Here is a 13405-nt window from a genome sequence, read left to right as displayed (position 1 = left end):
TACCTGTATATACTCTGTCAAAGAGTTGAAGACCTGTTTGGCAACTGACAGTGCTTTAGAAAAGTTCCTCTGGCCAGCTTCATCAATGACATCCTTACCAGAATAATACCAGTAGAAATCACTGATGGATTCCTAAAAGAGGAACTAATAAGTTAATTGTTGTCTTTTATAGAGGAAAAGCAGAAGGTCTGCATGCTACAGTGGGCTACCTGGAGTCTAAGCAGGTAGTCAACTGTGCTGATGATGATATTGACTGTGGTGGTATTCCCCGTTTGGGTCCTCAGGAAATTTTGAAAATCTAAAACGCACATGACAGACAATTAAGCATAAAGTATGAATTAAATGACTTCCTCAGCCTTCTTCACATTTTGTCATATCCATCTGCTCAGCAACTCTGATCAGCTTCTCAGTTCTATCAGAAGAAAATGAATGTTTGAGGGAAAGAAACTGCAAACATCAAGTTTTGTGGCTCTTGTTTTCCACACATACATAAAGAAAATAGAGTGAACAACTAATGTTGTAGACTTCCTGTCCACGGATTCTTACACCTGAGCTGCATCTCTGCGGCTCTTTCAGCATTACAATTTTCACATTGCTCTCAGATATTCAGAAGTTGGGATTTTACTTTACTCCCTAACTTTGTTTTAAATTTCTCTACAACTTTATTCTGTCTGCTGTGTTCATTTGACTGCTTAATGTTTATTCACTCTAGCAAACCTCAGAGGAAGGAAGGCTAAAAAAAAAGAATGGAGGCCAAACATTTCAAATTTTTATTTAAAAAAAATGGAAAACCATTTAGAAATTTCCTACCACTTCATGTATTCACTACTTTGTGTTAGTACATTTGAAAAAAGTTCAATATCTTTTCTCAGCAGAAGTACTTTATTTACCCCAAATCTGTCCTCTCAAATATTACTGGGCTGCATCAAACATTATCTGAAATTCTGACATTTAAAAGCCAACCTACCATTGTTATGACCCTCACAGAGAAGTTGCAGAAACCTAAAGAGATCCTTAGTGAACTCATCATTTTGCAGAACCTTGGAACCTGAGAACAAGCATAAAATACTTTTTTAGTTTAAATATTGATCAGTGCTTTTATATCTATGCAGGCATACAAGCTTTCTTAATGTTTGCCTCCTTATAAAGCTGCTTCCTTGTTGACAAACAACCTTAAATCTTGTGCACTATTCTGTTGAGAGCACACATACAAGGTCAAGTGCATCAATCCAAAAATAAATAAAAAAATACAGGAAGAGAGCTGAACTTTGTTGTTTACACAAACAAAGCTTTGGTAGATTTAACTCATAATTCACGCTGGTTAGTATTATACAAATCTTAAAAAATAAATAAATAAATAAATAAAGGTCCCAAAGGAAAAAGCAAGCACTGATTTCCTAAACTAAAACATTTCAAACAGTCTTAGGGGTCTGACCGGAGAGTAAAAGAGCATGCATTAGTTTACTCAGTCCAGGGTTCAAATATTGACATTGCATCGCATTCATAAAAAAGAAAGAAGAGAAAATAGGAACCGGGAGGAAACAAGGAAAGGAAGAAAAAAGGGAGCTAGAGCAGTCAAGATGTCAGCACAGCATACAATGAGTAGAATCTAAACCATGTATTTACCCCGCTCACTCACGTTGACTGGGATCGATGACATTAAAACATGATCAGAAGGAAACAAACAAACAAACAAACAAAACAAAGGCAGACATAAGCAAAGGAGAAGACATTGAAATTTAATCAGAATAGGTAGGAGCAGGGGAAACAATGATAGGACTATAGATATATATTTAATTTACATACACTGATTGGCAACACTGACATACAGTAACAATTATTGCAGTCTTACAGGAAGCACAGGTTGCTCACCGGGCAGGAGTTTAGACAAAAAACAGTAACCATCACTTATGCCTGATCTTATGAGGTGAAAATGAGCTGGGTTATGTATGATTAAAAAAAGTCACTATACTGTATGCAACCCATCAGTTTAATAGAAACATTATATGTAAATGTGTTTGTGACATTTTTAGGACTCAGACAGGACTTTGACATACAGTAGCACAGGTTTGTCTGCGGGATGACATGACGACACGAAACAAGAAACAAGAAACACACATGACGTGGAGATGGATTTGAGCAATAACAAACCAAAGAGCAAATGTTCTTGCAAGCTAATCCCATCTCTTTTGTTTTTGTTTTGTTTTGCAGTCATCGTAGAAACCATTATGGTCAGAAGCACATCATGTGAAAATAAGGGGTAGTTTACTAGGTGATAACGCCACCAGCTGGGCTAAATCAGATTGAGCCAGAAATCTGTTCACATACAGCATTAGTAAAGGGTTAAACGCCCCATCTGCTGCGCCAATAAAACCCACAGATTTTATCATCTGGATTTAATTTTCATTTTAATGAAGATACTGATCTATTAGGAGACGGTTTGCATATAAAAAGAGCAAATGAACTACTGGATTTTTATTACTGAGGGTCTAGAGTCTCATCACTGACAAATATCATTTTACAGTAAATCTTTAATGAACTTTTTACAACACTTTCAGTCAACTAAATATCCCCCAGAGCAGGAAAGATCAGTCAGACGCAATGTTGAAGAAGAGCTAGGATTGCGAAGAAGATTTTACCACGTTTATCATCCTTACTCACTTGATCCCTCTTCAGTAACCATCCCCAGGCCTTCGGCTTTGTTTTGCCTTTCAAAGGCATTCAAATCCAGAACACTGAGAAAGAAATGACGCAGAATGAACTTTAAAAACACAGAATCTCATTTGTCTGCGTTTTTCAAATTCTACAAAGTTGGGGAAAAAAAGGGAAAGAGATCTGCTGTTGAAACGTGCAAAAGTCAAAAGCTCTGAGGATCATTTATTGGGTCCCGAAAGCAAAATATTCTATAGTGAAATATTTGAGTTGCCAATTTGAATACCTCAAGAAATTGAACAATTATTCCAAATATTTAAGGTTAGCATCATCCTTTTAAAAAAGACATTAACACTGATATAAGTTTAATCTATCATAGAAAATGTTTCCTTTTCCAATTCATTGAATGACATAAATAAATCTCCATGCTTTTCCATGCTGTGTAGGAAACCTTATATCTACTATTGACTGCTGTTGCCATGAGAAGCCAATTTTCTACCCCAGTTCTATGTCAAACATGCTGTAACATAATTAGAACTAAAAAAAACAATGTTTTACATTGAACAATTGTATTGTTATTACCTGCATGACATCATCAATCCAGACAGACTTTTGAAAAACCCCACGTCTCTTTTCTCCTTGAGATAATCCAGCATTTTCTGTATAATAAAAGCCAGATTATTCAGATAAGCTGAAGTTGGTAAATGGTCAACGCGTTAAACGATGCATACCTGCTGGACCAGGATGTTTCCACCGTTGAGAACGGAGATGCCCAGTTTGAGGGTGAAAGTCACCGTGGCACCAAGTCGACCTGAGATTACGCAGAATGGATGATAAATTGACCAAATATGGCCGCTGCAGGACAGCACACAGGTGTGTGATTTTTACTACCTTTGCTGGCACTAATCATTTGAAGAACCATTTCTGCTGCACCTCGGTCGTGCAGTCGGGCTTGCTGATACAGCATCTTCTGTTTCTCCGTTTCCTTTTCCTATTAGAAATCAAGATGTTTGCAAAAAGTATTCACAAAAATAATAATAATAAAAAACAAAAAAACCCTAAAGGTAACAGTACCTCAAATGTTTTCTCTTTTCCCTCTTCTTCTTCTTCTTCGCCTTCAGCACAACTCTGAAATGGAAAGCAAAGATTAAAAATGCACCATTTCCAAAGAAGCATACTAAAACAGTGAAGAAAATGCTGTACCTTTGCCATCATATCTGCATATGCAATATACAAGGGATCCTCTTCCAACGAACTAATGAAACAAAGAAATGCATTTCTAGTTAGACTTTGCACATCGGACATTTACATTCTAACTATAAATAATCATTTTCAGCCACTTGTTCCAACAACATTAATGAGGTCTCCCTACTTTATACAAAAATGGGCAATTCACACTTAACACCCACGTTATCAGTTGTGAAGAGGTCCAAAGCAATTATGGATCACAGATGGAGCAGCTTGTGCCATTGCCAGGTGGCCAGGTGTGTGTGTGGGGGGGGGGGGGTGACTGTGAATTTACCTGCATTCAGTCAGAGCATTGTGGCTAAAATGAAGGATGAGCTGGTGTAAAGGGTCTGGTTGCTTTCGGACCTCCTCCTCTTCCTCTTCTTCCACTTTAGGCTGTGTTTTCTGCGCAAAAAGAACAAATCAGAATTGTAACTCAGAATACCTCGTATTCTGAACAGCCAACAAATTGTTGGGTGCATTTATTTTATTCCACGTCTCAAGAGAATATCTGATAACATGCGCCATACAAACCACATGCTTAATGATGACAGGCATATTTTATACACACAATCTGGCATATAAATGCACTCAGAGATGGCGTTGTTGTCGAATGTGGATGGAGTTAAGCATGACTTAATTCCATATTTATGTTATCTAATAACACAAATATCCAATGAGTTCACATACAGAAACCAGGCCTGGGCTTATTACTGTAATCAAAGTTTTAAAAAGTTTTAAAAGAGATAAAGGTTTCTGTGATAGGATTTCCACAATTTAAAGTCACTTTAATGTTATGTCAGAGATAAGTGCTGAAATGACCTAGAGCTAAAACACAGTAAATCAAGCTATGAGCTGATAGCTTGACTAATTAATCAGCTAATTTTGGCTTGCAGCAGTCGTGAAGTGTGATCTTATAAAGGGCAGAAAAAATGAGACAGCATTAAGTATCTGAAACTTAATGTTTTAGATCAGGGGTCCCCAAACTACAGCCCGCGGGCCGGATCCGGCCCGCCTCCACATTTGGTCCGGCCTCCCGAAACAATACCAGAGAGAATTCAAATTTTTTTTTCATATACCGTATTTTTCCGGTTTATATGTGGATTTTTCTTCAACCACCAGAGGGCTCTTTAGCAGGAAGTGTGTCCTGTAAACTGTGAGTGTTTTGTTTTGCAAGGTGCATTGCTGCCATCTGTTGGACTTTTAGGGAACTGCTTGACTTTTATGTTACGTAATCAGTGCGGTTGTTTGCTAGCGGTAGAGCAGACGAACACAAGTGTCTGTTATGAACGCCGCATTCCAGGTCGAGTTCTTCGAAGCAATGCCTGTAAGTAGCAGCTTATACTTCAAAACGAGCCTTTATGTTAACATATGATAAAATAAGTACCTTTTTTATTGAATTAGTTTTGGAAATACCTGCGGGCGATTTGATTATGTGCTACGTCATTGCTAACTAGCAGGCTGCTAAGATTTCTCAGGTCGTTACGTAGCATTGCAGCTCATAGCATTCTGAGGTAGCTGTTGTATCAGTTGTACTTCTAATGTATGTATCTGAATGTAAAACACTTCTGTAAGCTGCTCTGAGCTCATCCTGAGTTGTTTGTGTTTTGACAGTTTCACTCCATTCTACGTGGAAATAAAGGAAGAACTAATTAATCCTGACTCGTGTGAAAGGAGTTTGGCTGATTAGTTTTGGTACAAGACACCATAGCGAGACCATTACAAAGTGAATCATTGGAAGTCAAAATTGGAAATCAAAGAAGAAAGCGCCCATTAAAACGGAATTAGGTTTTAATAGGGAATTGAAATTTGAGAATGTTGTTGATCAGTTAAATAGCATTGAGGGGAAATGCTATTTAACAGTTTTTTAAATAATACTGGGATCATTATGAGAATTTGAGGTATAGATATTAGGATCCAGTAGATGGCAGTAGTGCAACAATAATGGATGCAAGCTGCTGTTGAAATCTAAAGAAGAAGAAGAAGAAGGCGCCCATTTTCATTTAGCACATGCTAGTAGCAACATGAAGGATCAGCACTTTTACTGTTACAGTTACCGTTCGGAAACTACCGTAATCAGTTCAGTTAAATCTAAACTTGGCAACTTTTCTTTTCCTACGTAATAAATGTGATATTCAATTGACCTGTTATGACTCAAATTTTGGGTGTCCGCCCCCCTCTGCTGCTGCTGCATCGTTGTGGAAAACCTGGAGTGGCAGTTATCTGCGGCTTATATGTTTACTGGTTTTAAAAAAAACTTTGGGGTTGTGGTTTATAGTCCGGTGTGGCTCATAGTTAGGAAAATACGGATTATAATCCTTCCTGGATTTTTTCTGTGAAGAACCTAGAGAGGGTTATTTGGTTATTATTTATTTCCTGACTTTTGTTCTGTGAAGAACCCAGAGAGGGTTATTTGATTGTGCTTTCTGGAAAACAATAAATTTTTACATTTACGCACTCCTGCAATCGTCACACTTTTTCTGTTACAAACTGACTCCGGCCCCCCACCAGAGAAGGGAAAAGTTATGTGGCCCTCACAGGAAAAAGTTTGGGGACCACTGTTTTAGATACTTAAGTTCTGAAACATAATTTTTTTTTTATACAAATTTTTTTTTTATCCTTAATTTTTCTTTTTTCTTTGGTTATTTATATTGGGTTTTAGAACCAAGGAATTTTTTTTACATTATTTAGTTTTAAAAGTAGAGACGCTTTCATCTTATTGCAGAGAAGATGTGTGTGATTGTGATTTTATACATGCATGTGTGTGAAGCTACAAAAACTTCAACTGTAGTGTCTGTTTTTGAGCTTCTACACTAAATAGATGAAGTCTGGGAGTAACAAAAAAAATGGAGAAAGACAAACTTAATAAATTAAAACGGTAAGTTGAAGCATTGTGACAGGATGCTTCCCTACCTGTGTTTAACACAACGCATCAAGTCGCCCTGACATCAGCAGAGATGTCATGCTTACCTGAAACACATCCCTTCACTACCTGGGTCACCAGGAGTGACTCGGTTACACAAACTGACAATGGCATGAGACTGACAAGACGAAGACTGGTGGACATACACTATGCAACTATGCACAGCTCATAGGAACGTACATGAGGAGAACTGGGGAGGTGAGAGGCATGACTACTTACTGCGAGGTCCTGCACCAGCTTCTCCTCAAAAGAGTACTCCTCTGTTTCTATCCATATACTTTGATATGCCAGAAGGAAGAGGTTAATAGAGCGATGCCTAGCAAGGGGTAAGAGGACATTAAGGCTGGGTTAGACAGGAAGGAAAAGGCCAAAGGAGGATAGGTTTCTTTAAGAAGGGGTTGATGCTGGTTAGTTTAGGGTTCTGGCACATCCAGCTGGTCTCTTTACATGTACAGTCTGTTGATGAGCATTGCTTTCACCTTTAAGATCTCAGCTCTTGGTTGAAGTACACCTACCCAAGGATTTAGGGAAGTATATCCAACTAGTCAACCAAAGCAACATTTTTTACAGGGCACATGTATAGGTGACTCTCAAAAATTAGAATGTCATTTAAATTACTTTTCTGCTATTAAACTGTGAATTTCCTCGAAGGCACAGCTAATTAAACACATTATATTCTTTAAAAAAACAAACAAAAAATAATAATTTCAATAATTTAATCATTGTGCATGTTTTCTCCTTCCACTCAACTTTCCATTAATATAAGAAACTGCTTTTAGCCACTTTAATTACCTTATATGACTTATCCTACTTGTGAAGATATCAATGACGGAAGAACAGTCGGATATTTTTCTGATGAATTTCTTGGACATAACAATTAGTTACTGTAAGTTTAATTTTTCATAGTCGTACCATGCATATTTACACAAAACACCTCAAAGCATGTTATTAGAAAAACAGGTTCAAATTAGTTCTAATTTTACAGCAATAATGAATAAATGAAACTCACAACAATACAATTCAATCAGATTTAATGACACACATAGTCCATTCTGATCTTAAATGCAATAAAGCTTTTGGTGTTCACAGTGCCAAATGTAACATTTTTGATTCAATCACTGGGGAAAAGAAATACTTTAATTATGATATTCTAATTTGTTGAGATGCACCTTATTTAAATAGTTTTCCTCAGGTTTATTTTTTGTGACTTTTTTTCAAGAGAAGAAGGAAGTTAGATTGAACAAAAAAATGTTTCTAAGTTTTAAGAATGGATTCAGGCTGAGCGTGTTGCTGCAAATGTGTGGACCTGTGGATTAGCCAGAGATAACCTGAGGCAGAAACTGTGCCCAGAGGGAAACAAGCGTAGCCACAAGCCTGAGAGCAGTACTAGGTTAGCGCTTCTTTACCGTCAGCACTGAGAGCAGACTGTCATAGTCTGTGTTCTCATGCATTATCCCCAGCCAAATGTGTCGGAAGGAATTCATGAAGTAATTATTATTTTTGTGCCTATGGGGATGAGGCAGAGGTACAACAGAGTCTTGAGATAGGGGACAGAATAAAGACTGAAAAGAGAGACAAAAGAAAAAAAGATGACATCTGACAAAGCATAAAGTGCTACAGAGAAGCTTCATTTTCACACTTCTCATATAAATCTCTACAGGAAAATAAGAAGCCTCCGCTTTGTGCATAGCATCCAGTAATTATTACCTACTCTGAGTCATATGTTACTGTCAACAATTCTGAATAAATGAGTCATGCTGTCAGAGAGGCGGGCAGGATCTGAGCACATATTGAAGAAGGCCACCCTGAGGTATCGGGCTTGTTAATTGTTTTCCTCGAAGCTGTGAGCACTCTGCCTGACGTCCTCTGATTGAGTTAGAGAGCAGCAGGCCATAAAATTACAACTGCTCATTCCTTCCTTCTTACATGTGACAATAGCAGCTGCAGGCTATGTATGTATTAATGTGGGGTCAGGAACTAGGAAGGAGAAACAAAAGAGCTGAACAAACAGCAAAAGTAGACGTTACAGTGGGAAAGGAGATTCTGAAGCATTTACTGAACCATTTCTAATTTGTTCAAGGTGCCAAGAGGCTTCCTGCAGAGTTCTGCCATTAGCTCATTAAGGTAAAAAGGTAAAGGTAATTTTATTTATATAGCAAATTTTTTAGCAACAAGGCAATTCATAGTGCTTACCGTTAGAGAGGATTGGATGGAGACCTTTTAAAAATGAAGGGAATTGTGAATGTTTTTAGTTTAACTGTGCAATGCAGTACCTTGGTAGATTATAAAGGGGGGCCATTCGGAAGCAGGCAACAACTGCACGCTTTCGCTGTTTGGAGAGCAACTTCTGCCACACGCACTTCTTGGATCTCAGTGGCTGCTCCACCTAAGGAGGGTAGATAAGTAATATCACGGCTTTTTGTGCCGGCTGTGCCAAAAAACCCCAACAAATTTAAATGAATTTTACAAATTCTGGTAAAAAAGAATGGACAAAGGTCTTGCCAGAATCATGACGGGATATTTTGGATGACAAGGGAAAGTGTGGTTTCTTGGCAAACCTGTTTACTTTATAACCTTAGTGGGCAACAAAAAAAACCCCAAAAAAACTTGTGCATCTAATGTGCTTTATCATAATTCTAAGAAAACAACAGTTACAACCATCGTTATAAAGTAAATATTAATATGACTTTCATATTTATGTTTTTGTGTGTAACTTTTTGACTATAACAACATGGTTTATTTTCTTGCAAAGCGATAATAAAGTCCAACCATCTATCTGTTGCAGTACCTTCTATGTTTTTCATGATATTTAAAACCTGATTACCATAACAACTTCTTCCAACTGAAATCATTCCAATTGTATTTTTAATATAAAATAGTTACTGCCATCACATCCACCAATGTGTCTTTATTTTGACCTGTTCCAGATTAAAGATGGCAGCAGAGATCCTTTGGATACGATCAACCACTCGTTCAGGGTCAGGTGGGCTTTCAATCCTCATCACGATGTCCTTATACAGGTTCAGCTGCCACCGCACAGCAGGGTCCTCAGACTAAGAGAATATTTAGATAAAGTTGAAAGCAAAGTAAATTGACAACATGTTGATTAATGAGGAAATGTACTTAAATTTTGCTTTTGTACCTTTTCTCGAAGGTGCAAATTTTGATGTATGTGGTCTTTAACCTCTTCATCTGTATCTTTCTGTAAATAGGAGATGAAGAGAGAGAGAGAGAGAGAGACTTGCTACAAATTACATGCAGGATAGAAAATGTCAGGCCATAATAAAAGGTTCAGCAAAGCCATTTCAAAAAATAAGGTCACAAAATATCAAGCTTGAAGCAGCAGAGAAGGCAAAAGAAATTCTGATGGCATTTCCATTTTTCTCCTATAAAGAAAACGCATTCTTGAGTAAGCAATAATAGGAAACTATGAAAATATGTAGATAAGATGTTCCCTATATTGTTTCCTATGGGTGACATGCATAACCTTACATCAGCTAAAATAGGAAACATATAAATATATCAAAAGGATTCATAAGTGATGGGTACTGCAGCTGGATACAAATATGTGCTTCAAATTCTTGACTTTCTTTAAATTAACTTAATAATGTGTTGGTGCATCACAAGAGATGAAAAATAAAAAATGAAAAACTTCAAGGAGTATCAAAAATTATTTGAGACGTTCAAGTATTTTCTATTACACCATCAATTTGCATTTCTTTAGGCTGTGTTCTCATGTAAGTGTTTCAATCTTTTCTTCCAATGGGTTCCTCACCATGAGGTAGCGGGTCTTGGCAAGAGAAATCAGCTCCTGATCCCCAGGGGTGCACATGTTGAGGCCGATTGGCAGCATCTTCTTCAGAGCGGCCACAATTAATGATGTCTGAATGGAGTAAAACTCGCCGCGCCTCTTCTTATGTTTTCTCTCCTGGTCTTGTCCTCCAGACTTAAAAAAAACAAACAACAAAAAACACATGTAGTGGAGAGTAAAAACTAGAAACTTTATTGGTCAAAATTCAGCGGCTGGTAGCATTGGAGAAGATTTATTTAGCAAAGCACTTACTGTGTGAAAAACTCCACAATCGGCTCAGTAAAAACACGTTTCCTCACAAATATCAATGTATCTTGAAAATATTGTATAAACACTGACAAACACACATATTGAACTGCTAATGACAGACTAACAACAAAATACACACATAGCTTTTAACTACTGGGATATCACAATCAACTGCAAACACACACATAATCACATAAGATGCTGCAGAGGGGCAAAGCTTTTTATACCAGATGAACTGTGATTGACCCATACAGCAGTGAGGAATGAACAAACTCACCATGTCACACACTGATAAATGGAGGCCACAAAAAACCAGGTAGCATAATATATAACTAAACTATAGACTATACAGCACATCAGGCACAAGCTATTGGCTTTTCTGCTTGGTGACAAGCGCATACAAGCCAATAAGCTGGCAGGTTAACAGCGCATGCACTGCATCACTCTACCTTTTCCTTAAAGGACTGTTTTGAGTTAGAGGGATAGATAGAGACAGACAGAAAGAAGCAGTTAGGGGGAAAAGGGGGTGAGAGTTAATAATGGAGGCACAAAGTCCTCGTCATATGGACATGCAGTGCGATGAAAAACATTTTATTTTTCTTCAAAGTGCTCAACCAAGCAGATGTATTGGAGCTGAGGAATGAAAATTTGTGTTTTTTTTGTAATAACCATGCACACGATATACACACACATAGAAGATTTAAAAGATTATATAATGTCAGAAGGCTCCGTAGTGTATTCCTTAAAAAAATGATTTAGATTTCTAAATCCTCTCAGACGTGTGTGTATTGTTGTAGGAGTGAACACCCCGATTCTGTGATATTCTTATAGCATTTTCATGTTAACATATGAGCACATGTATTGACAAAATAAAGTTGTTTTTTTTTACATGGCAGAGAAGATGTTAACATGTGTCCTATTAATGTCCATGTTTATAGTGGTTTGCTCTTTTTTATATCTCATGGAAACAGTAAATTATTTAGATTACATCAATCTGCTGCATGTAAAGTCCAGAACGTGTAAATTTGAGTTCATCCACTGTGAAGAAACATGCCAGTAAATCAACATACCTTTGACATCTTTGTTTTATTGTCTCCGGTCAAGAAAGAAAGATTGTTGATTTCATTTTGAACCACAAAGTTTTGCTCTTCTCTTTTAAAGTTCTGGGGGAGAAAAAAAAAAAAAAGAAAGAATACATGTCAGTCTATAAATGTCAAGTTACAACCAAAATCTTAAGACATTACAAACCCAACATATTTTATTGAGATTATATGTGATGGACTAACACAAGTGATGAATAACTTTGCAGTGGGAATCATTACTAGAAGCGCATTTTGCTGCAATTACAACTCAATCAGACGGGATAGGGACTAATGTGAAGAGCATCTGTGCACATCGTTTTTCAAATTTTGATTAGATATAGGGTCTGGACTATATGGACCATTCTAACATAAGGACATCCATTGATCAAACCCTTCCAAAGCAGCTCTGGTTTTGTGTTTAGGGCTTTTGTCAGTGAGAAGGGAAAACCTCTGCTATTTTCTTGAAGCTTATGCAAACTAAATCAGGTTTTCATTCTCAGATTGTATTGTATTTAGCTCTATCTATTTTCTATTTACTCTGACCAGCTTCCCTTTCTCCATCCCCACCAGGTCTGTCACACGGCACAGAACTATGGTTTCACAACAGACAATAGAAACTATTTCGAAAACATCAGCAGTTCAGAGGATCACAAACTCACTTCAAAATTCATAAAATTAGCAAAAACCCTTTGAGGGCACATTTTAGGATTCTGGAGAGTTTGCTAATTTCTATCACAAACTGGGCAAACAACTCAAACATCTTAAAATGCTGCATTGGATTTTATTCAAGGATATAAGAATAAAGGTGACTGAATCCAGATGCACATACTTGTCAGATTTTTATCGATAAAACATCTGTAAACGCTCTACTCATTTATACACTACTTGTGTTTGAGTATCACATCAAATCCCAATGAATGGTTTTTAGTGATATGGATACTTTGATGTAAAGAACAAAGGAATCATTTACATGAGACTTGCACCAGAGGATGAAAATCTCTGCAACCATTCTGAAGAGCTCATTGGAGTCTGAATCTGGTTCTTTCAGCCACCTAGATCTGCAATAAAAGAAAAAAAAATTATGTAAGCTTAGTTTTTTTTTTTCAAATTGTGCAATAAAATTTCGAATATAAAATAATAACTATCACTTATTTAACCTGTTGTTGTCCACATAGCGGATGAGCATGGGGTAAAATGCATAAAGATCCCTGCAGAGCACAGCAAACTCATCCAAAATGAGCAGCTCGGCCTCCTGGGTGTCTCCTTTACTATCGGCCTTGAGAAGCTCCTCTTCAGCCACCACTTTTACTGTCTTCTTCTTTAGTTTCTCCAGGGTGGGCAAGAAGTGGCTCTTGAGCAGGTCTGCGCGAGCCTTACTAATGATGGGTTGCACATAAACTAAACATTGAATAAAAGAAGATCCACATTTTAAGCCATGTGATTTATAATTTAGCAATCCAA

At 37.3% G+C, this 13405-nt stretch overlaps 1 protein-coding gene across 3 annotated transcripts in view; it reads right to left on the bottom strand.

The window, feature by feature from the left end:
- The window catches only part of LOC103458525 (ryanodine receptor 3), a 108702-nt gene that overhangs the window by 12604 nt on the left and 82693 nt on the right, over positions 1–13405 (bottom strand). For 2 of the 3 annotated variants that reach the window (XM_081603659.1, XM_081603658.1), the window contains 19 exons: positions 13102–13342; positions 12915–13002; positions 11933–12025; positions 10578–10748; positions 9945–10004; positions 9721–9855; positions 9076–9188; positions 7022–7118; positions 4175–4284; positions 3856–3907; positions 3727–3780; positions 3544–3643; positions 3384–3463; positions 3235–3311; positions 2662–2735; positions 1627–1644; positions 968–1048; positions 210–298; positions 4–132 (listed from right to left, as the gene is read on the bottom strand). In XM_081603659.1, the coding sequence (XP_081459785.1) occupies positions 4–132; positions 210–298; positions 968–1048; positions 1627–1644; positions 2662–2735; positions 3235–3311; positions 3384–3463; positions 3544–3643; positions 3727–3780; positions 3856–3907; positions 4175–4284; positions 7022–7118; positions 9076–9188; positions 9721–9855; positions 9945–10004; positions 10578–10748; positions 11933–12025; positions 12915–13002; positions 13102–13342 (1862 nt within the window). Of the gene's footprint in view, positions 1–3; positions 133–209; positions 299–967; positions 1049–1626; positions 1645–2661; positions 2736–3234; positions 3312–3383; positions 3464–3543; positions 3644–3726; positions 3781–3855; positions 3908–4174; positions 4285–7021; positions 7119–9075; positions 9189–9720; positions 9856–9944; positions 10005–10577; positions 10749–11311; positions 11327–11932; positions 12026–12914; positions 13003–13101; positions 13343–13405 lie in introns of all 3 variants that reach the window. The other variant, XM_017302490.2, reaches the window with a different exon arrangement.

Source organism: Poecilia reticulata, chromosome 22, assembly GCF_904066995.2.
Source record: "Poecilia reticulata chromosome 22, P_reticulata-male-v2, whole genome shotgun sequence".
Classification (NCBI taxonomy): Eukaryota; Metazoa; Chordata; class Actinopteri; order Cyprinodontiformes; family Poeciliidae; genus Poecilia; species Poecilia reticulata.
This window is presented reverse-complemented; position numbering and strand designations above follow the sequence as displayed.